The sequence below is a fragment of the Gadus macrocephalus genome, chromosome 7, assembly GCF_031168955.1.
Source record: "Gadus macrocephalus chromosome 7, ASM3116895v1".
NCBI classification, from domain to species: Eukaryota; Metazoa; Chordata; class Actinopteri; order Gadiformes; family Gadidae; genus Gadus; species Gadus macrocephalus.
The window spans coordinates 18,165,647-18,188,829 of NC_082388.1; the positions used below are offsets into that span (position 1 = coordinate 18,165,647).

Here is a 23,183-nt window from a genome sequence, read left to right on the forward strand (position 1 = left end):
ACATAACCGCAAAACAACAACATCCAATTTTCTTAAGTCTCGTAAAAACAAACACTGTAGCTGCAGCCTAGCCTCCTGGGATACTTTAAATGTGTGTTCTACTCGTGCGCTTTTGTGTGCGCAGTTAAAATAATGTGATTGTGTACGATGTCTGCATTCAGTATTTGACAGTGTCTGTGTGTGTTCAACTGGCCATAAGGGGGTCTGTGTATGTGACGTTCATTCATAATGAGAAGACCTGTTGCTCAGACTACCCCGTCACCATGGCGCAGACAGGTGTGTGTGTCTGTGTTTGTGTGCTTGTCTCAGTGTGTGTGTGTGTGTGTGTGTGTGTGTGTGTGTGTGTGTGTGTGTGTGTGTGTGTGTGTGCATGTACGCGGCCCCATGTGTGTATAGTTGTGTGTGCACGTGTGTTTAAATGTGTGTGTGTCACCTTGAGGAGCTTGTGGTCTCGGCTCATTCTGAATTCAACAAAGCGCTGCTCTCTCTTCCTCTCCCTCTTCCTTCAAGGATTAAACTTTACGCTACCCTGCAGAACGAGCCTCGCCACCAGAGAGCTTTCGCTAACTTAGCCCTACACTTAAATGCACCCCTAGAATAGCATTTCCATCTCAACGTGCCATTAATAGGCACATTATGTGCGGTTATATTACCATTCTAACAAGCAGGCCCTCGCACATTTAACATGGGAAGATAAAAGCCAGCTTATAATGTGCTTTAAATGTTGACAGCCGTCGACTTATTTAAATGTGAAAGGACGTGTCAAAACATACTCAGTTTCATTAATTGGGTCAGAGTGACTGGTAATGAGTTTTGAATATTCACCATACGTAGTCTCTTAGTCTCTCGATGTTCAGACCCAAACGAAGACACGCTTGGCCGACACTTTGCAAACAGCTTACCTTAGTAAAACAACGTGCTGTACAGCGACACAAGGGATCCCGTCCAACACACTCACCTTTCTGACGTAGTCGCCCACCAAGCTTTAACTTCCACATTCCAGCCAAAGTGAAATACCAAGGTATTTATTTTCTCTTTTCTAAGCTATGAAGTACTGCTGATCTTCAAATGTATATATTTTTCTATCATTATAAATTCCAGTAACAATAGTGTGCTCGGTCCTACTCTCCTTTTTAGTTGCACATCTTGGGTGTGTGTGTGTGTGTGTGTGTGTGTGTGTGTGTGTGTGTGTGTGTGTGTGTGTGTGTGTGTGTGTGTGTGTGTGTGTGTGTGTGTGTGTGTGTGTGTGTGTGTCACCACATCCAACCGACCTGGCAAACAGCCGTCCAGGCTTCCTTTCATAGCCAAGAAATGAACGTCCATGAAACTCCATCTCAATGTATTTTTTAGGGCCTCTGAAAGCATTGAAGTACAATAGTATGTGCAGCATTGTGCAGCAATGCTCACACACACACAACAGTCTTTTGATTCCTTTTAAGTTTTATTATTATAAGTTTCTTATTTTTGTGCAATCCTTGAAACATTTTTGTGTGTCTGTGTGTATGTGTGGTGTATGTACACGCAGTATTTGGAGGAGTGGCTAGAGAGGTGGATTATGGGTATTATTAGGCTTGACAGTCGCCATTTCTGGGAGCAAAATGGCTGGGTGGTAATAGATGAGTCATGAGTTTAAGTGAAGGGCTGATGTTTGGAGGGTGTGTGTGTGTGTGTGTGTGTGTGCGTGTGTCTGTGTGTGTGTGTCTGTGTGTGTGTGTGTGTGCGTGTGGATGGAGGGTTGGTTTTAATCTGCTATCTAATCAGTGTTCATCTTCTTTCAAATCCTTTTTCCTGGTACTCTTAAACTGAACCTGACATTGCATTTCTATTACAAATTACATTTCTATTACTTGCTGTTTCCTAATGATAGTGGTATGTTGTTGGGGATGGAGGGAAGGGAGGATAGACTACAAACAGCCCAGAGAAGTCTTATTATGTGAGTGAGTAATTGCGTTAATTGATTGTTACAGCCTACAAAAAAACGTGACTTCCTGCAATGAGCTATTTTAGTACGACTGCTATTAGCGAACAGGCCGGCTTCTCATCTGGTGCCTCCGACTAAGAATGTTTCTTTCAACCTGCACTGAATGCAGGGATCTAATTTAGATTAGTCTCATGGTCACACTTTTATTTTAAATTCTTTACCCTATTCTCTGACCTCCATGGTAGTATATATATCCACAATGGCCACAATTGTGATTCATTGATATAGCCAGTTGGTTGGAACAAGAATAGGGAATATAAAAATGTATTTTTAATTGTTGATGCATAACGACCGTGTGATAAATGATGTTGTATCATTTAATGGACATGATGAGCTAAAGGAACGACGCACCAGTTGTATGGTTGTTTCCCTCCCTGAAGGAAGTGTCTGGTTTCAAACCACAATGTCCGCCTTCCACCTGTAGGCATCCTTTAACAAGAGAACAAACTCTTACTTTACATGCGTCTGAACAAAGTGCTTTGATAGAAGCATCTCGTTAGCCTCCTAGCATAATGGCCTAAGTCATTTTGGCCAAATTGTGATATCTAGCCTAACTAATGCTGCTGATTCACTGTGCCTGATTGGCCATATCCCAAGCCAATCAGGAGGCTTTTTACATTCCTTAATCACTATCTGCATAAGTCAACTATTTCACTTAGGCATTTTGACGCTAAATACAAGATTAACCCTAAAATATGCCTTGGGCAATTATACTATGAGGCTAACGAATCAGCTAAATGACCTAATAGTCAATGGTAACAATTACTACTGAATTACTCATTCAATGTGTGTGTCATATATGTGATGTTAGTAAGTGGAGCCACTGGTTGAAGACATTTCTTTCGTTTTTCCAGTACCAACCAAGCCATTTGACGAATGTTTGTGATTTTTACTGTTTTTTGCCTTTCACGGTGTCCTACCTGCCTCGCCACTTCAAGGCGAGAGAGGGCAAGCAGACCGCAAACACACTCTAAAGTTAAGAGCCTCTCCACACAGCTGTCGGCCATCATCCACACCCGACACACACACTAACACACACACCCTTAATTTCAAAGGCCTCGACGAGCTTGCGATCCCGCCCTAACAGCTGGCGAACACATCACATGAAATAAAAACCAACACACATACAGGAATACACACGCACACACACAAAAACAACCCCGCAAGTAAACATTAGCCGAGCAAGAAGATGGAGGGGTGTGGAGGGGAGGGGGGTGGGGGGTGTTCTCACTGATAGTGTGCAGCCAACTATTCAGTATGCTAAGTGTTTCCACTGGCCGCGTCAGTGGTGGATGGCGCTGCGAAAAATCCAATCTATGAGAATACAATTGGAAATGCTGCGGCCCAGATTTAAGAGGTTGTCCTTAGCCGTTCTTTTAGTATTTTCTTTTCCGTCGGCTTGGTCTTTTTATTAGTATTTTTATTTTGCCAGTCCAGCGCTCGGTCGATACAACGGTCGATACGTGTGGTCCACTGCTGTTGCAGGTCATGTTTAAAAGATGTGATGGTTGACTCAAACTGTGGCGGCTTTAGAGATCGGCAGTTACCTTTCTTCAGAACTGTTTGTGTTGTAAATGTGGTCAAGACACAATATACTCTGCTGCTGGGCACTTATCTAGGCAAGTGTGTTGTTAAGTTAAGTGTAAACAGACTGGACTGTGAAATAGATTGTACTAATGTTGTGTTTTATGCTTTCTGAGTGTTTTTTTTTTTTAACCCACTGTAACATAAAATATATTTGTACATCTCAGCTGCCAATGGCGCACTCTTTGGAAATAAGTGTGTTATTACTACTCACCATGTAGTTCCTTTACTTTCCCCTAATGCCATCATCCTCGCCGTCTAATCCTGTCTATCAACTGAAATACCTCTCTCTGTGTCTCTCTCTCACACTCTCAATCTCTCTCTCACTCTCTCTGACTCTATCTTTCTCTCTCCTCCCTCCCTCTCTCCCACTAGGGGATCTGACTTCCTCTTACCTGCCTGAGCTATTCTTATTCCTATTGGTCTGCTCTCTTCCAGCCATATTGGTAATGGAAACGCACTCAGGCTGCATTAGCAGCAGTGTGTGCTTTTCAGCGGGTCAAATGTTAGCTAACCAGCGAAGAGGGCCTTAAAGGGTAAACACCCCCTAGCCAATGAATCATTTCCCTGTGTGTGGGTCTGTGTGTGTGCGTATTGGTTGTAGTTTATTTTAGTTTTTGTTAGCAATCAATGTATCGTTTGACTTTTTGTACTGCATATTCTAGGTGTGTGTGTATTTGTGCGTGTTTGTGCATATGTGTGCACGCTGTTTCCTGTGTATTTGTATGTACAGTATATTTTAATTGTTTGAACACGGTTATCGGTGACGGGCCAGACATCGCTAATCCTCTGAGCTTTTGGGGATGAAAAAAATAAAAATAAAACGTTGAGAGGCGACGGAGCTAACGGTAGTGGCAGTAGACACACACACACACACACACACACACACACACACACACACACACACACACACACACACACCCCCTTTGAGCCATCCTAGCCCTGGCACTACATGGCCAAGGTGAGCACCTAGGAGAGGTCCCCCTACCGGAGTGTGAGCTGGGGGGGGATTAAAGGGGCACGACGTTCCTTGGCTTTATCTCACTTAGAAATGGAGAGACACCAAACAGACCCCAAAGGTCAGACCAAAGCTGTATGCTTTGATTATTTACCAGTTGGTTATCTCCGCACATTTCCAGTCATCCCTGCCATCAGTTTTATTTATTTTTTTACTTGGATTCATTATTTTTTCTTATTTGTGTGTGTGTGTGTGTTTGTGTGTGTGTGTGTGTGTGTGTGTGTGTGTACATCGTGCACGACGCCCGACACAATGGCGGGCCCGGTCTCTTCCTCCTGGTGCGCTCCATTGATCCACGTCAAATCTAGTTTTGGCCTCCTGTCAGAGCCGACTTCCCTGCGGCATTAATTATGCCTCCATGTGATTTACATCGTTGGAACACTCCCACACACACACACACACCCACCCCCCACCTCCTCCCCCGCCTAATCCAATCGAATCCACCTCTGTGTGCCCAGCCACTGCAGCTCTCCACCAATCAGATATATTGAATATGTGTCGCTCGGGTGTTTTTTTTGTTGAGTTATTCTTTATTCGTCGCTGTCCCCCCCCCCCCCCCCCCCCACCCGCTCCACCGACCACTTTAGAGCGCCGGGGTCGTCGGTCTGCTTCCCTGGTCGGTCATCGGCGTTCTCCCCCACTTCAGAGTGCGGGGGGAGTACAGGCCCAGTCGCTCCGTAGGAGAAGCCGGTGGTGGTGGTGGTGTCGAACCCTCTCGGTTCTCTGCGTGGACTTCATAGGCACTTGGAATGGAGTGGAACGCTCAGCGGGGACGCCATCCAATCGCGGGGCACGTCGCCGGCTAGTGTAGCCCCCCCCCCTCCCCGCCCTTGGGGAAATTACTTCACTTTTATTTGGGGGGGGGTTCAGCGCGGTTCTGCTTCCAGGGGACTTATTCTCAAACAGGTCGTAGAGAGGATGCTGTTTACTCTGTAGTAGAGAGCGCAGTGCAGTCTGCTCTTCGGCAGCGGGCGCCGGGGGGGGGGGGGTTGGGGGGGTTTGGACATCACTCGGCGACCGGCGTCGGTTCTCCGCCAGCACCCGATGACCTTCACCGGCAAGCGGCGCTGGGACAGCGTGATGGGCGGCGACGGCTCGCCCATGGGCCACGCCGTGGTGCACGGGGGCAGCGCGCCCAACCTGCTGACCCCGTCCCACTCGTCCCAGGGCAGCTCCCACCAGGGCTGCCCCCCGGCCCCGGGGGAGGGCCGCCCCCTGGAGAAGCGGCGGTCCATGGAGGTGCTGCGGAGCTGGGCCCCCGACCTGGGCAGCCTGGGCAAGGGGCTGAACCTGAGCTTCGGCTCGCTCAAGTGGCCGTCGCTGGTCGGCGTGGGCCGCTGGAAACAGAGCGTGTCGGAGAGGCTGCTGAAGAGGCACTGTGGGGAGGCCCGGGCCGCGTCCGGGGGTCCCGAGGGTCCGGCGTCGCGCGCGCTAAAGGTTTGAAAAGCTAATGGAAATGCGTTCATGGAGGATTGTTTAAAAAAAACCGACAGAGGGGTGAAGCCTTGCTTTGTCTCGGGTGGGGGGGAAAGCGTTTGAATTGTATGAAATGTTTGAAAACCTTTGAACATTCGATTCAATGTTTGAAACTCTCTAGGGTGTTGTGGACGTCGTGCTGTTGGTTTCGGTGTGCCCGTTCCGTATCGAATAGGATGGGGGCTAGAGAATGGCGAGTATTGAACCGGTGGCACTTAATGGAGGATGGCTGTTAGTGGTCATCTGGCTTTGTGGGCCAGACTCTTCATCCATAGTGCTCGATAGCGCTCTCAGTTTGCCAATACGCCTGTGCGTGTGTGTACACCTGTGCTTAGCCGTGTTGTAGTCTCTGAATAAGGCTATGTCATGTGCGTGTGATCCACGTTTACGAGCGCCCAGGAACCAGCAGTCGGTTGCACCAGCAGAACGTAAAGCCGATCATAAGTTCGGGTGTAAAGTCTGCCTTAACCCTGCGCTCGACGTAGCTAGTGTCAAACTAAAGGTGTTCTAAATTTTGGTTGCACCACCCATAACTTAAGTTGTAACGTTACTAGTAGTGAATAAAGTGTACCAGTGTCGCTTTTAATGACGTTTAGATAATTTCAAGCCAATAATTGACAGATAACAATGTAAACAGGAAATACCGGCAAGTTTCCACCTTACCTGAGTGAAGACGCGTTAGCACCCAAATGAGAGGGCAAACAAAACAGTTTCATTTATTCTCTAAAATTTGCTTGGACGGTATAGGCGTGAGGTTAAGCTATTTGATGGCGGATTTTATAATAAATAAATAAATATAATATTCCGCCCGGCAAATCCGAAATCGCGCATATAATTCAACATCATCGAAATGGATCGATACGGTCACGGACAATCCGTTCCCGGCGCAAATCGCATTGAAACTCCTCTTCCCATTGCTCAAAACGAATAGCCATCTTTACCCTGCTTTAGTGTTGAAATCTTTTTGCGTTTTTTTCTTTCAACGGTTCTTTATCGTTAGTATGGAACTTACACCAGCTAGAGGGGAGGTGTAAAAGATAAGTTATAACTTAGTGTTACGTTGAAACTATCTGCTTGGTGCAACTGCTATTTTTTTAGTAGAGTGTAAAGTCGAACGTTTGGGCGATTTACGTTCAACGTAGCCTAAGTGGGACCTTACGTTCTGCTGGTGCAACTGGACCCTGGCCATTTAGACTAAGTCTAGCTGGCCATGGGTACTCACTCACTGGTCAGCATACATTTTATAGGCTCTTTGTGCTGGTACAAGGTGTAGCGTTCCTCCCTTTAGCATTATGGCTGCTTCCTCTCGGGGAGGTAAAGAAGGCCCTTTATAGACTCTATATGGGACCACTATAAAATGAGTACCTTACGGGATGTTTTAATAAAGGCCCGGCCAAGTGATTCAGAGTTCCCTCGGCATCGGTGGAAGGAATTATGGTGGAGATCTTTTTCCCTCATTAAATGGGACCATGAGGTAGTGATACTGAATAAATAATGACCAGGAGGCGAGAGGAGAATTAAATCTACATATGCTGTCAAAGACATTTTATTTCAAGAAAAGTTTGAGTTGGTGTGGAAGACATATAATAGACTATACCTTTCAAGTGACAGAAATTCATTGCAACTGCGACACTGAAACTCACTTTTGTCTGTTTAAAAGAAAAGAAAAAACCTTGCACTCAGCCGGTTGGAAACACATCCCACAGATGGTAATGGCGATAGCATACTAGCGGTAGCTTTTTGACATCTAATCTTAAAACAATTTTTCACTGCAGCCGTTGCTTTTGTTAAAAATAATTTGACATTGTGAATAATCGTAAAAAGTAATCAACTGCTTCAAAGCTGCTCGGTTATTTTTTTATATAAGAGGCTTCGTCCCACTTCCTCTCCTCTCCTTTCCTGCGGCAAAGCTCTTTTAGAATTATCCCGCCGTGGTCGTCCATAGACCACCTGAAAATTTGATGTGGAGACAAAAAGATTGATTCAGGCGTGTTCATGGTTGTACACTTTAAACACTCATACATTCAAATCCCCCGAAACATAGATGATGGCTGCAGTGAAAAAGTTCCATAGTGCAGGTTAAAATTGCTGAGTTGGATGTGTGTTTATGATGAAATGGTGCTGAATCTTTAATAGGGTGAAGCTCTGGGAAAGCCGGGACCATGTTTCAGCCTTCTGCTCCGTCTAATTAGGCAGTTATACATAACATGTCCAACATTAGCGCAAAAATCTGTCTGTTATGTCGTTTTAAGCTCTTAACTTACGTATGATGTGTAAGAAACACATTGTAATGATTTGCGATATAACAGTTGTAAATATTTCAGTTTTTTGATTACCTTGTTTTCCCACTGATACTCCCAAAATATTAACTAAATTCACCCATGACTAGTTGCTGAAAAATAAATGTGAAAAATAAAAAATAAATAAACGAAGGATTTAGAAGACAATTCTCCATTAGTCATGTTCAGATCGATAGTGTTAAAGGGATAAAGTGAGAACAAAAAAAAGTTGATGGAACAAAAAGGGTATTTTTCAGAACTGAACTGCTACTGACACCTGGTGGAAAATGGCATCAATTACATGAGCCCTTGACTAACAGCTTTACGTTCTATAATGGCAGGCACTAAGCCATTGTGTATGCTCCAATCAATGCTTGAACTTTGGCTTTCCTTAGTTACACTAGAGCTTGTACCATTATATTGAACTGAAGCAACGATTGTATTAAAAAAAATATTTGAAGATTTACAGAATATATAATGCATTTTTATTAATGTAAACGCTATTACCTTCCACAGATACCATTCTTTGCTCACAACAAACTAGTTGACACTAAGACAAGAATGAGTTTGTTGCAAAATAAGCTGTAATATCAAAACCCATAAAAACCCATTTCCTTTGGAGTAGCATTGAGGAGAAAGTGTGCCTTCTTTATTGCATTGCATTGGCCAAACACTCGAGTGCAGGGCTCCCCTAGCGACAGAGGTCTGGCCGCTAATAGAGATGTGCAGTCAGGCGCTGCGGACACAGTAAATGACCTGTCAATCTTTGATTGGCTCATCCCTGTGCCAGTGTGAAGGGGTCAAAACACTATCTGACTGAAATGGCAAAGTGATGGGGAGAGAGAGAGACGGGTAGAACGAGTTAGAGCTAGAGATGGAGAGAGAGAGACGGGTAGAACGAGTTAGAGCTAGAGATGGAGAGAGAGAGACGGGTAGAACGAGTTAAAGCTAGAGATGGAGAGAGAGATAGACAGGTATAAAAGAGTTAAAGCTAGAGATGGAGAGAGAGATAGACAGGTATAAAAGAGTTAAAGCTAGAGATGGAGAGAGAGAGAGACGGGTAGAACGAGTTAGAGCTAGAGATGGAGAGAGAGATAGACGGGTAGAACGAGTTAAAGCTAGAGATGGAGAGAGAGAGACGGGTAGAACGAGTTAGAGCTAGAGATGGAGAGAGAGAGACGGGTAGAACGAGTTAAAGCTAGAGATGGAGAGAGAGATAGACGGGTAGAACGAGTTAGAGCTAGAGATGGAGAGAGAGAGAGAGACAGGTAGAACGAGTTAAAGCTAGAGATGGAGAGAGAGAGACGGGTTGAACGATTTAAAGCTAGAGATGGCGAGAGAGATAGACAGGTATAAAAGAGTTAAAGCTAGAGATGGAGAGAGAGAGACGGGTAGAACGAGTTAAAGTTAGAGATGGAGAGAGAGAGACGGGTAGAGCGAGTTAAAGCTAGAGATGGCGAGAGAGAGACGGGTAGAACGATTTAAAGCTAGAGATGGAGAGAGAGATAGACAGGTATAAAAGAGTTAAAGCTAGAGATGGAGAGAGAGAGACGGGTAGAACGAGTTAAAGTTAGAGATGGAGAGAGAGAGACGGGTAGAGCGAGTTAAAGCTAGAGATGGCGAGAGAGAGACGGGTAGAACGATTTAAAGCTAGAGATGGAGAGAGAGATAGACCGAGGTGGAGGTAAGAGGGATGTAGAGTGAGCGGATGAACACGTTAGAGAGGGAAAGGGGGTAGAGGCAGCACTAGAGAGAGAGGGAGAGAGGTAATAAGAGTTGGAGTGAGAGCGGGGTAGAAAAAGGTTGAGGGAGAGTAGGAGCAGAGTCCTGCATGTGGAAGCACACCCATAAATGGCCCACGCTCAAAGCAGGGGGCGGTACGGGCTCTGTCGGGGGAGTAGCACTCTGAACAAATCAGTTACAGGGCAGTTGAAGAGATTATTCTGAAACCGCGACTAGTATGAGGCTGAAAAGAACACGTTTCATGTCAACGTGAATGGTAGCATTTGATCACAAGAATGTAAAAAGCTCTGATTTGTATTTATCGATTCGAGGCATACGAGACAATGCTGCCTCTTAGCGTACACCCAACACAATTGCATTTTCATTCAATTTTTTCCGACCAATACTATACTCCATTATTATTGAATTACATGCTACGTACAGTGTTTCATAATCTATCTCTCACCCGATGAGCAGCCAAACACGCACACTGGTGTGAATCATCTTAATTTGGCTATTCAGACGTTGCTGGTTGTATCTCTCTGTTTGCCTGCTCCCAATGAACAACGAACATGCAGGGCGAATGGGGATGCATTTAAAGTAAGAAGAGTTCACTCATTGCTCATCTCTGAAGCCTCTGGGACTGAAGTCTTGTAGAGTGAGATGATGTGGTTGAGTTAATGCGCACACGCGCACACAGTACACACACACACACGACGCACACAGTGCGACGGGTAATGTGGTACACTCAACATGCCCGCCGTAATCATTTTCAAATGTTTCCAATGGTTATGCTGTATGTTATTGCGCACCAGTGAATCCAGAATGAGGTCACTTGGACTTGAGATGCACCGAACGAGAATATGGTGAATTCTGTCGTGTTGGATAGGGATCTTTTGTGTGTGTGTGTGTGTGTGTGTGTGTGTGTGTGTGTGTGTGTGTGTGTGTGTGTGTGTGTGTGTGTGTGTGTGTGTGTGTGTGTGTGTGTGTGTGTGTGTGTGTGTGTGTGTGTGTGTGATTTTGTGTGTTTTTGGTCTGTTTTCTAACAGATTTTCAATTTGGTGAGCATATGATGCGTAAGCCAGTGTAAATATGAATGCAACTATAATAGATACAGATGTGAGCGCTAGGATAGGCTGAAACAACACAGTGCTTGTGTTCTCAAAGAAGGGATTGAACAAGGGCGAACCAACTGTCCAACCAAGCTGTTCACACACCCCGTCTCCTGCATGCTCTTCATCGGTGATGATCTCTCTCGCACACACGCACAGTGTCTCACACACACACACAGCTCACACACTTGAGATGCCCACTGCGGCTGTTTTGCTCTCTCTCTCTCTCTCTCTCTCTCTCTCTCTCTCTCTCTCTCTCTCTCTCTCTCTCTCTCTCTCTCTCTCTCTCTCTCTCTCGAACCTCAATGTTTTTTATTTGTGCCTCCTGTTTAGTGTTTCTGCCTCTCTATTATCAAGTATTATTCTCCATAGACACACAGAGGATCCAACCCCCCAGGCATCAACACACACACCCACAAACCCACACATGATGGCACTGACACTGCAGTACCTCATCAAACGGATTGTATAATTGAACAGATCATCAGTCCGACTGTCAAAGTCCCTCCGTCCAGAGCTCCTCACTGCCTGGGACAAGCAGTCGGCAGCATCCATGTGCATGTCGATATCATCTGAACGGTGGTCGCCCCCGCACACTCCATACCACACACTTATCAAACACACACACACACACACACACACACACACACACACACACACACACACACACACACACACACACACACACACACAGAGATTTACCCACACATGCATTCAACTCTGGCAGACAGATGAGAGGAGAGCTGTTGATTAGATTATGTCATATTTAATGGGTTATTTGATTATAAACACTAAGTTATCAACATACCACCGATCACATTCACAGTGATCTGGTTTGGTCTTCCACTAATGTATTTTGTTTGTGTGTAGGTGTGTGTGTTTGTGTGAGATCAGAGTCACTTTCATTAATGTGTGTGTGTGTGTGTGTGTGTGTGTGTTGATGCGTATCACCCTCATTAGTGTGTGTGGATGTGTTTACGCGTGTGCGTTCTTTTTTTATTATTACCACGGCAACAGACTTCCAGTTCCTGTTGGTAATACTGCTGTCATCACGCGTACACACATGGTGATGAACCGCATCCGAATCTCTGTGATCCGCAGCCCAGCCTGGGGTCCCATCCCATTCCTATCAGCGGCGAGCATCGATTGCTTCTGCCTGGCAGTGCGAACACTGCCAGTTGAGTCATATATTGACACAGGACTAGCAACAAACACACACACACAATCATACACACATACACATAAAAACACACACACTCACAGCACAGAGCGCAGACCACCCCCTCTGTAGCTCTCTCTGTGGTTCCCTCTCTCCCTGCCTCTCTCCCTCTCTTCCCTGCTGTTCTTTTCTGTCTCTCCCCATCCAGTCACTTAACTCCTCTCCATCCCTCCCCTCCTCTCTTTCTGTCTCTCTCTCTCTCTCTCTCTCTCTCTCTCTCTCTCTCTCTCTCTCTCTCTCTCTCTCTCTCTCTCTCTCTCTCTCTCTCCCCCTCCCTCCCTCTCTCCCTCTCCATTTTACTCCTTCTGGTCACCCTCCCTCTCCCTCATCTGATCATTCTGCTGCTGCCTTCCCTTTGCGCACATTTACGCATAACCTCTCTCTCTCTCACTCACTAACTTACTCACTCACCCATTCTCACACACACACACACATAAACAGCTCAGGAGTCCTGCTCTCACACGGCCACACGTATGGCAGCCAGCGGACGGCTACGATATCCCGACGGCTCAGCCATTCATCACCGTCACTAGCCTCATCAGAGGAGGACGCCGCCGCCGCCGCGTGACAGCGTCGCCCGCATAACGGATTAGAGAGGGGGAGGGGATAGACCCAAAGGGACAAGGAGGAGAAAGAAGAAGAAGGAGAACAAGAAGGAGAAGAAGAAGAAGAAGGAAGAAACGAGAACCTACAGGAGGGAAAAGTGCGGTAGGAAGGAAGTGAGTGGCAAGAAGTAAGTGACAAGGGGTGGCGGGGGGGCGGGGGGGTATTGAAACTTGGCGTACGATGACCGCCTACCTGAGCAAGCAGCAGAGTTATGCCGACCTGGACGACGAGGGGAGAGGAGGACGGCGAGGCTACGGCGAGGAGGAGGCGTACTGGACGCAACGCCGCCAGCGACCCCAGCACCACCAGCACCACCAGCAGCATCCCCATCAGCTGCCCCGCCAACACTCCCATCAGCACCCGTCCCACCAGTCCCTGCAGAGGTACCAGCACGGCGCCGGAGTCCCCGGCGGGGCCACGCTGCCCAAGAGGTGGGGCCGGACGGGGCAGGGGGGCGAACCCAAGGGCCTCCTGTCGTACAGGAGCGCCAGCGCCAAGGGGGGCAGCTGCGACCAGTGGGCCGCCGAGTGCGGCTGCGTCCAGGGCTGGCAGGAGCCCTACCAGGTAAACGGGCTCTCTCCTCCGGGGGGGGCCGCGGCTCGGCATGGGGGGGGGGCGATCTCGCGGCCCACGTGGACCCAGGGCCCCGGACTTAGCGCGGGGCAGTGTGTGTGTGTGTGTGTGCTGTGTGACGTAGGTTACGTCAGAGTGGACAGTGTGTGGAGGCTCTGGAGGATCGGTTTGTGTGGTTGTGTTTTTTATCAAAAGTGTTCCGAGTGAAAAGCGGTGTGTCGGTGTGTGTATTCTGAAGGGTTTTGTTATGTATTATTTGTACGGTTTTGTGTGTTTCGCTCATCGGGCTTTGCCTGAGTTGAGTGGGCCGGGAATGACCACCCAAGCAAACCCACACACAGGCTGGAAATGAGGCTTTTATCTGAGCCTGTATTCACTTGAACATGATGGAGCAGCTTGTTAGAGGGAGCCAGAGAGAGGGAGTGAGAGAGAGAGAGAGACTGAGAGGGCTTTTGTTGACGTCAGGCTCTGCAATATAGCAGCATGTTAATGAAAAGTGTTGCGGGTGCTTCTGAGCATTACTCATGGGTCAGGCTCTGTTCTGTTCAACAACGTGAACAGTTGTAATCACACGGGTAAGGGCATTGCCCGTGTGCTGTCCTCACAACGTCTATAGAATGATGTGTTCTCCTTGGAGAACATGAAGGAACGCTTCAGTAGGAGAACGATTATGGACTCTCAGATGAAGAGTTTAGTATTGTGTCTGTTTGCTCTCATCTAAGGGTGTGTGTGTGTGTGTGTGTGTGTGTGTGTGTGTGTGTGTGTGTGTGTGTGTGTGTGTGTGTGTGTGTGTGTGTGTGTGTGTGTGTGTGTGTGTGTGTGTGTGTGCCTGGTTCATCTCTCATAGATGGACAGAGGAGAGAGTATTGCTTATGGCATTTTCATCTCTTATGCTTGATGTTTTTGTTTAGGTTTTGCTTGATATATTTCACTGTTCATCATGTCAAGGATTTAATTGTGTTCCATTTTATCACACTTAAACAAGGGTTCTTTGGGAAACAAATTAAAAAGACACGGAAAAATCTGTAGTACATTAGTAGAACTTTTGAGTATAAAATTCGACAAGACCCATCAAATGCCAGCGTTTGTTGTGTGGATATTTGAACGAACGATGCTGGTGAAATATTGATGGGCAGATTTCATTTATCAGGCCACTATACTTTCACTATGCCGGCTCCTTTGAATTATTGAACAAAAAATAAATCAACATAGCCGACCAGCACTAAACGGATAGAATACAATAGATGAATAGAGACGGAGCAGACAGCTTGGGACGTCCTTCTGAGCGATGCCACTGGCCATGACGCCAGCGGACGTGTGCATTTTATTGTATTGTCTTTTGTATATCGCGATGGTTGACGTCTGCTCAGGCAGATATCAACCGACTGTACTTATAGTAGAATAACCCACATGGCATGGAGCGAACGGGAGCGCACACTTTTAACATAGACATTCACCCTTCTAAAGATGCCCATCCCTGTCACTTTACCGTCTGTTTGATTCCATTTCATGTCTTTTCCCCCCCCTCCCGTTCTGTGCGTTGAATAAATGATGGCCTTTCCTTTCCTTTTAATAAAATATGTTGTGAGTTGCCGTCGAGACACAACTCTCTCTCACTCTGCCTCTCTCTGTGGGAGTGGCAGTGCCAGAGCCTCACGGGCGCTTTCACGTGCACGCCAATCTTGTCACGTTTCAGACGACGCCATCGTCCGGGGGGGGGGGGGGGGGGGGGGGGGGGGCGCAGATATGATCCCGGGTACAGCTGAGAATGTCATTAATGCACTCAGTCGAATGCCCATTACATCTCCATGCACCAACACACAGTGTCTCTGCTGTGTGTGTGTGTGCATGTGTACTTGTGTGTGTGCGTGTGTGTGTATGTGTGTGTGTGCATTTTAATTGGCAGAATGAAGTACATCACATCAAAAACGCTTCGTTTTGCCTAACATTTAAATATAGAAAGTCGAAGATGGGACTACTTTTCCAGGGTAACCTTGTTCTTCTGTCTAGTGGTCTGAGATACATTAAAGCAGAATGGATAATGTGACAGCCTCCTCACCATCATACCAATGTTGACCTCTCACTTAGCTCCTCCCACACTGCGCGCCCTCCGCGTACGATTGGTCTATTTGGGCCAGGACAGCGCCACGCTATTCCATTCCATAATTGGATACGATAGCATGCCCGTCTGTCTGCGACAACTACGTTGTTGAACATTGCACATTATAACTCGAATCGTATTATTACTGTAATCGCACTCTTGTCAGGGAACAACAAACATGCATTGGGAGTAAATCCACTTGATTATTCTGCTCACAAACAGCGTTTCACCTTCAATCATCGACCCACTCTCAGCTCCCCCCAGCCCCCCCCCCACCCCCCCAGGGGTGTCGCTGAGACGCCCGTCAACACCACTGTTGTAAATCCACCCCGTCAGTCAGGTCACACCTCCCGATCCTCACGCCGGTGTGTGAACGCCTCACCCACGGCCCACGTCTCGGCCTTATCTGATGACAATTCATCAGCATTCATAGTTACACCGGCGCATTTCTTCTCCCGCATCTTATGATCACTTCAGGTTTAATAAGCTCTTATTGCCTGCTTTAAAATGTCAATCTTAATTTTTTTGCCAGCTCTTGCCCGACTGGGAATTTTGTGAGTGAGTTATTCGTAAAGCTGAAACTGCAAATTCCTTTAAAACAACTGAACCAAAAAAACTGAGAAACAATGTGAATATACACCGCCAAATCCAATGCGGCTCGTCATTTATTAAACATTTTCCCAGGAACAATATTTCTCTAAGCACAGAACAACAGGGCTTGACGGTCATACCTCAAGGGAATAAGTCATTTTCATATCCCTTACTTCACTTCCAGATGACGCTACAACTACAAAATCGATGATTCCTCTCTTCTCCCAAGGTACTCTCTGTCTAACAAACGGTTACCCTTGGTGCCGTGGACGTCCATTGTCCCGTCCTAAAGCACAGTCGAAGCAAGAGCTGTGCTATGGCTTCGGTCAGCACAATTCTTCACAATCCACGATTCCCCTAAAATCATCTTCATAAAGGCAGAGAGGCTGATGGAGTCGATAACGTTCCACACATGTGCAGCAGGGCTTTTCTCCCACTGCGATGAAGCCCACCATCATCGCAGTGATGAGTTATGCTTTTAATAATCGCGAGAGGAGAAAGCTTGCGGAGCAGTCTTCACCCACGTCTGACATGTATCCCCATGGAACGGTTGTTACTACAGGTCAATAGTTTCTAGTGCACTGCCTTCTCTGATGTGTGTTTCCTTCTTCTCAGCCTCTTCTTGATTGTGTTATTTGCATATGTTTGGCTGAGTTTGGTTAGGGCCACTTGGTGGACTTTTAGTCCCGCATGGTATAAGACCCTTTTACCTAAAGTGTATTACAATCCGAAGAGGGCCTATATTTCTGGTTGGCCCCGATGGAACTAAAACCCCTAACCTTATGCAAGCTCTACCATTTGAGCCACAGAGGAGTTTTAAAAAAAGAGAGGGGGCAGGAGAGAGACGGATAATCTCACAGCGCGCCTCACCCACCAATAGCTGACGGATGGCAACGGCTTTCCCAACCAATGACTCTTGAATAACAGCTCTTACATCTTCTAACCGCCAACGTGGAGACGGATGGCAGTTTGTGTGCGGCCGATAAACACCCATCCTCTGGTTCTCACGGGAGCAATGTGTTTACCCATCTGTTTTCGGAGGGGGGTTTGAACACATCCGGCCCATGCGTCGGGTCACGGCGGCTTCATCTCGTACACGGGGCCGCCGGCGCCGGCGGCAGACGGATTTATTTACACTGTAAACGCTGCGTCAATACGGCTGAACTCGTATGATACACCCAGTGGTGCAATCACCAGCCGCCCGGGTGTCTGATATGCAAGGCTGATTGGTAATCATCATGCATTATTCAGTCTCGCGCGCAACGCAAAATAGGGAAAGCCACGAGCTCAGCGCTTTGACTTAGTTTGCAGATGTCATTTGAGATTGCGCGCTTGTAGTTGTTTTTTTTCTGTATGGAAACCACTCCTGTACATCTAAATAACCTGCCAACAAACCGTTACAGGGGTGATATGATTTCACCGGGTGTGTCCACCTAGATGTATGATGGATAGATAAGCAACGTGTGCTACAGTCCACTGGGTAGGCTGGTAGATTGATCCATCCAGCACACATCTAGGTGGACACTCTCACTTTTGATGTCACTCAAACACAAGGGAAAGGCCGATTATCAAGTGGCTTGTAATAACTAATCCCACTCACACCTGGTGGCATAATATCACCCATTTAAATCTGCCTCCGTATCACTGTGTCTGTGTTGATACACTGAGGTTATGCTCACACAGCGGGTGACCTGTGACCTCCACAGCCCCGCCTTCTTCCCCCTTCCTGTCCAGAGTCAAGACTCCCTTTTGAGACAGGGGATGGTGAATTGTTGATGATGCAGGTTATGGCAGCGTGATCCAGAAGATGTCTTTTTCAGCCCCTCCATCCCACTTCCCTTTTGTCCATGCATGGAAAGTAGGGCAGGAGTTGGCCCGGGCACTTTGCTGTCGTCACTGACACTTCTTGCAGTGGCTTATCGACCTCTCTCTCTCTTTCTTTCTTTCTCTCTCTCTCTCTCTCTCTCTCTCTCTCAGGCAAGCCCCGCCCCAATTGTAGTCAACACGGACACCCTGGAGTCGGTACCATATGTGAGTAGCTTCATTAACATGATCAATATTAGTCTTGTTCTAGTTATCATTAGTTGTATGAAACATCCCCAGTCCATTTCCCCATGCCTCAATCACATTGTGTGGGCAATTGGGGGAGAGAATCGTTTTGATGGTTTTGATGATGACAACCACATTACACACAACACGTTCATGTAAAATAATAAAACGGGGTCACTGTGCTAAATAATGGATGGGTTGTCATGAATAAAAGACCCATCCATAGTTTTTCAAAGACCCTTTGCCCGCTCCCCATCAAAACAAATGCACGGCGCCACGGAAGCAATTAAGAGGGACGAATAACAAAATAAAAATAGAGAAAACATGGCGAGCACAGACGAGAGTGGCTGCCATCATGTCCAGTCTGTTCCGTCAACACGTAACACTGACAGGTGCTGCTTGAGATTCACTGAGACACTGTCATCATGTGCTGGAAATCAGACGCCTCTATTAACTGTCAGCAGTGTGTGTCTGTGTCTGTGTGCATACATACCTTTTTACGTTCTAATGAATTTAAATAAAATATTACATACATACAACTTGGTTGACCCACACCCCGGATCAGTGGATTGAAGATGAGGATGAGGATATAATATATAATCTAATAGCATGCACTCAAATGTAGATACAGTTCCAAACTAAATGTGCTCACCTACCGTGAACCAATTGAATATATGCTTTAATATATGTTATGTATATTAAGTATCAGATGTTGCCCCCCGATGACAGTGTGCGTTCCAAAGGTTACACATGAATTAATTAATTAATCGCACGGCACCATCATTGTCGTTTCGACTGTATATGTTGCTGTTTTAGCGCTAACTAAATTATGTAAATGACTGTATGAATCACAAACTTCCGCCAGCGGGGACCGTATAGCGTGAGCGTCGGCCGCGCCAAGCATCCGTCCTGCGACATCGCTGTTCCTGTGTGAATGCCTAATGGGAAGGAAGCGCCTATCGCTAATTAATCATCGCAGCAAAATACAGGCAGCCCTCCACCCCCACTCCACGCCTCCCACTGTGTCTGGCTGGCTCGCAACGCCGCAGGAATAGCTCGCTATTTGATCAATAATTTTAACGGATAAAAACATTTCGGGGGTGTTGAGTTATTCTACTAGGGTGAACGCCTAAAGTTAATGACCAGAATCTTGGCATGACTATGAAACGTTCTTTTAATTATTGGTGCCGTAATGGATACTCAATGATGATGTTTTGACATTTAAACAAATTGTTTACAATGTGAACAAAATAATAGAAATCGATGCATTTTTGCTAGGTATTCCTAACTCAGATATCACCGACACACAGATAGAGCCAGCTACGTTGTCAGCTAATGCAATGTGTTTCTTTCTTCAGCTCAATGGGACAGAGGTTGAATATGAGTTTGAGGAGATCACGCTGGAGCGGGTAAGTACCATCCCAGACACTGCAAGCACTCCTTTCCTGACAAACATGATTTGTGTTCGTTGTTCAAGCTCACCTGTTCATCAAGTCAAACGCAATGCACGAAACGAAGTGATTCTGATTGGTTGGTTCACACGATGTGTGGGCATAACAGACATGATCCGTCATCATCTTAGTGGCAGGAACTCCCCGGTCAGATTTTTTAAATGGCATGTTCCCTGTCGTTGACCTCGAATCTGAATGACAGCATAATTAGTTGTATAACTTATTCATGGCTTACAGCAACTAGCTCGTGTGCTAAAAATTAAATGACGCGCCATTAGCAGTACTGGAGCCTGTGGTATTTGAAGAATCTCAACATTATCTATACGGCGTCGACATTAAGACTAACATCGGTTAGGGCATCGTCTTGAAGGATCCAATAGGAGGATGGCGAGCCAGAGACTGCAAAAATGCAAAACAGAGCCGTCAAAAAAGGTCAGCACCACCGAAGGCGGTGGGCTGATATTTAGCCAACCAGGGAAGCCTGCACGTGGATATTATTCATAAAAAAACCACAACACAACCCTGACTCGTGTCCGTGTCCATGATGAGCCATACAGAGGAGAGCTGCACATTTCTTTGCTTTTTCTATTCCTTCTCAGAAGTGTAAAACGTGATCCCGCGGTCCTGTGTGTGTATGGGTCCAGGAAGCCCTGTTTCAGTGTCAGTGTCGCCAGCAGGCCTTGCCAGCGGTTTCTGATGCCGCGGTATTACAGTACTACAGCCACGGGGCGCCTCGGGGGGGCTGGCTCGGTGGATTAAGGTTTTCATAATCAAGAGACGCCTCGCTTCCCCTCAGTTAGGGCTTTAATCACGCCGCGCGTCTCTTTTCATGCGAGAGGAGGCGCGTGGGCGGGATCCTCTTTGACAGCTCTCTGATGAGGCTGTAGCCCCGCTCTTCCAGAGGACTGACAGCTCTTTTGACCAGTAGACTCAACAGACTGTCAGGTTTAGTGATATAGCCGTTATACAGTAAGGGCCGGGCGTTTTCGCTGACGGTGATGATGAGCCGGAACCCGTTCCCCATAGAAAACCAGAACACACCCAGTTCCTCACCATGTTAATCCATCATATCAGCACTAAAAGAGCGATACGGGACGTTTTAGATAAAACAGGAGTATTCCCTTGTGCTTCACTCAAACAAAAGCGTTTGGTTGTTAATCTTTTTTAAAAAATGTAAAGAATTTGCTAGCTCTTTATGAAGGTCTTAAGACGTACTCGGGTTAGCTTCAGTGAGTCAGTCCAAAAGATGCGGTTCTTTCGTTTGAAATGCCCACCATCGCTTCCCCAGCGGCTCCCCCAAAACTAACGTTGTGTGTGGACCCACGCAGGGCAACTCGGGCCTTGGCTTCAGCATCGCCGGCGGGACGGACAACCCACACATCGGAGATGACCCGGGCATCTTCATCACCAAGATCATCCCAGGGGGGGCGGCCTCGGAGGACGGGCGCCTGCGGTAAGTCTGGTCCCGGTCAGGATCTGTGTGTGAGTAGACGGATGTGTCCTGAGTCAGCCGAACATCTTAAAGCAAACAGGGTCCAAAATGACCTCCTTTTGTTGGCCACCTGTTGTTTATGTTGTCATTGCTGTCCTGTTTACACTTATTTTTAATTTATTTCACTGAAGGGATGTTTTGGCCCTGCAATGTAAGGTGACCCTGAGTGTCCTGAAATCACATTATCACACGATTTATGCCGTGATTATATATATATCTTTTTTTAATGTTTGTTACTAATTTAGAAAGGGCATCAAATTAGTTAAGTTCTTTAAGACCAACATTGTGTCCTATCATCATATTATTTTTTACTGATTTTAAGTTCATTTTACAATCAAGTGATGTGCATGTGTCCTGCTAATTAGTCCAGCCTTGCTAACAAACTACAAAATCATTTTGCCAGATGTTCATGGCTATATTGATCCAGCTGCATGGTCATCATAGTATAAATGGTTGAGACGAGGGAGAGAAATTACAAAGTTCAAGTGATCCTTAGTTATGATGAAGAAAGTTAAGAGCGTTTTGACTTGATTTAAGCTCCATAAGTGTGTAAGTATTCAGATTATTTCGCTCTGCTTGCCACTTAGTGTGTGTGTGTGTGTGTGTGTGTGTGTGTGTGTGTGTGTGTGTGTGTGTGTGTGTGTGTGTGTGTGTGTGTGTGTGTGTGTGTGTGTGTGTGTGTGTGTGTGTGTGTCGGGTCCCAGCTGGCTCCACTGCAGGGCCTCAAGGGGGATGTGTGTCCTTGAGTGTTAGGGCATGGATGTTGTATCCCTAACCTCTGGGAATTCAAACGCTGCCTCTCACCACACACACACACACACACACACACACACACTTAGTCACACATGAACGTCTCCCAGTAGAAAAGCAGTGGTTCATTGCAAACCTGCGTCCTGAAGCAGACTTAGCATCTATGCAGAAGCCGATGTGCCCTGTGCCCATGTCTGTTCTGCTTTCACAGGCAAGTTATCAGAAAATCTAGTGGCAAGCTCCACAGGGAGCCCTTAATCTTGCATAAATATTGAAAAACAGCACTTCTAAAGCGAGTGCTGGTTTTAATAAGTATTGAAAAGTCCCCCCTTCTGAGTACGTAGATACTGCAGCGGGCGCGCGTGTCGATAAGCGTGCGTTTCCAACCTATCTATCCGTGTAGCTACCGGTGGATGGTGGGCGGCCATGCGTCTCACTTCCTCCCCTTGCTCCCCAGGGTGAACGACTGCATCCTGCGGGTGAACGACTCGGACGTGTGGGAGGTGTCCCACAGTAAGGCCGTGGAGGCCCTGAAGGTGGCGGGCTCCATCGTGCGGCTGTACGTGCGGCGCCGCCGGCCCATGCTGGAGACCGTCCTGGAGATCAAGCTCATCAAGGGACCCAAAGGTGGGAGGGGACGGGGGCCGGGGGAATGTCTGGGGGGGGCTGGAATAGTCTCTAGTGCTGGTTAGTAAGGCTGCTCAATTAAATTAATATTAATCAAAATGGTGATTTTGAACTCTGCCATTAGCAAATTGTGGAGCATTGCAATTAATTGATAGATGAATTAGGAATTTATAGATTAATTAGGTAAAGTATAAATAAGTTGAAATGAGTGCGGCCGCGACATTCAAGTCAAATTACAAATACTATGACTCAGCAATTTCTTTGCTAATGGTGTTTTTTATAAACAGTTAGCACCGCATAGGATGAATTGAATCGATATTGTGCTTTGAAATTATTCTAATTTGAATTAAAGTTAAAAATAATAAAACCTAATTTGACTTTTAAGGAAAAATTGTGTATAGATAAAGAATTATGTTGAGTTAGAGGCTTCCACAAATTCTGCATCTTGCTATTGGTATCCAGCTAGCTAAAACTGTTAGCCATGGAGCTATGTGCATAGCTCCATGGCTATGCACGTGCTACTTTGCATGCTAAGCTAATCTTGTCCACACA

The 23,183-nt window shown here is 46.6% G+C and overlaps 1 protein-coding gene across 31 annotated transcripts in view; it reads left to right on the forward strand.

The window, feature by feature from the left end:
* dlg2 (discs, large homolog 2 (Drosophila)) overlaps positions 1 to 23,183 on the forward strand; it is a 133,985-nt gene that overhangs the window by 79,676 nt on the left and 31,126 nt on the right. For 30 of the 31 annotated variants that reach the window (XM_060057107.1, XM_060057111.1, XM_060057112.1 and 27 more), the window contains 4 exons: positions 18,240 to 18,293; positions 19,670 to 19,720; positions 21,091 to 21,215; positions 22,462 to 22,631. In XM_060057107.1, coding sequence (XP_059913090.1) covers positions 18,240 to 18,293; positions 19,670 to 19,720; positions 21,091 to 21,215; positions 22,462 to 22,631 — 400 coding nt within the window. Of the gene's footprint in view, positions 1 to 12,653; positions 13,562 to 18,239; positions 18,294 to 19,669; positions 19,721 to 21,090; positions 21,216 to 22,461; positions 22,632 to 23,183 lie in introns of those variants that run through there. The other variant, XM_060057125.1, reaches the window with a different exon arrangement.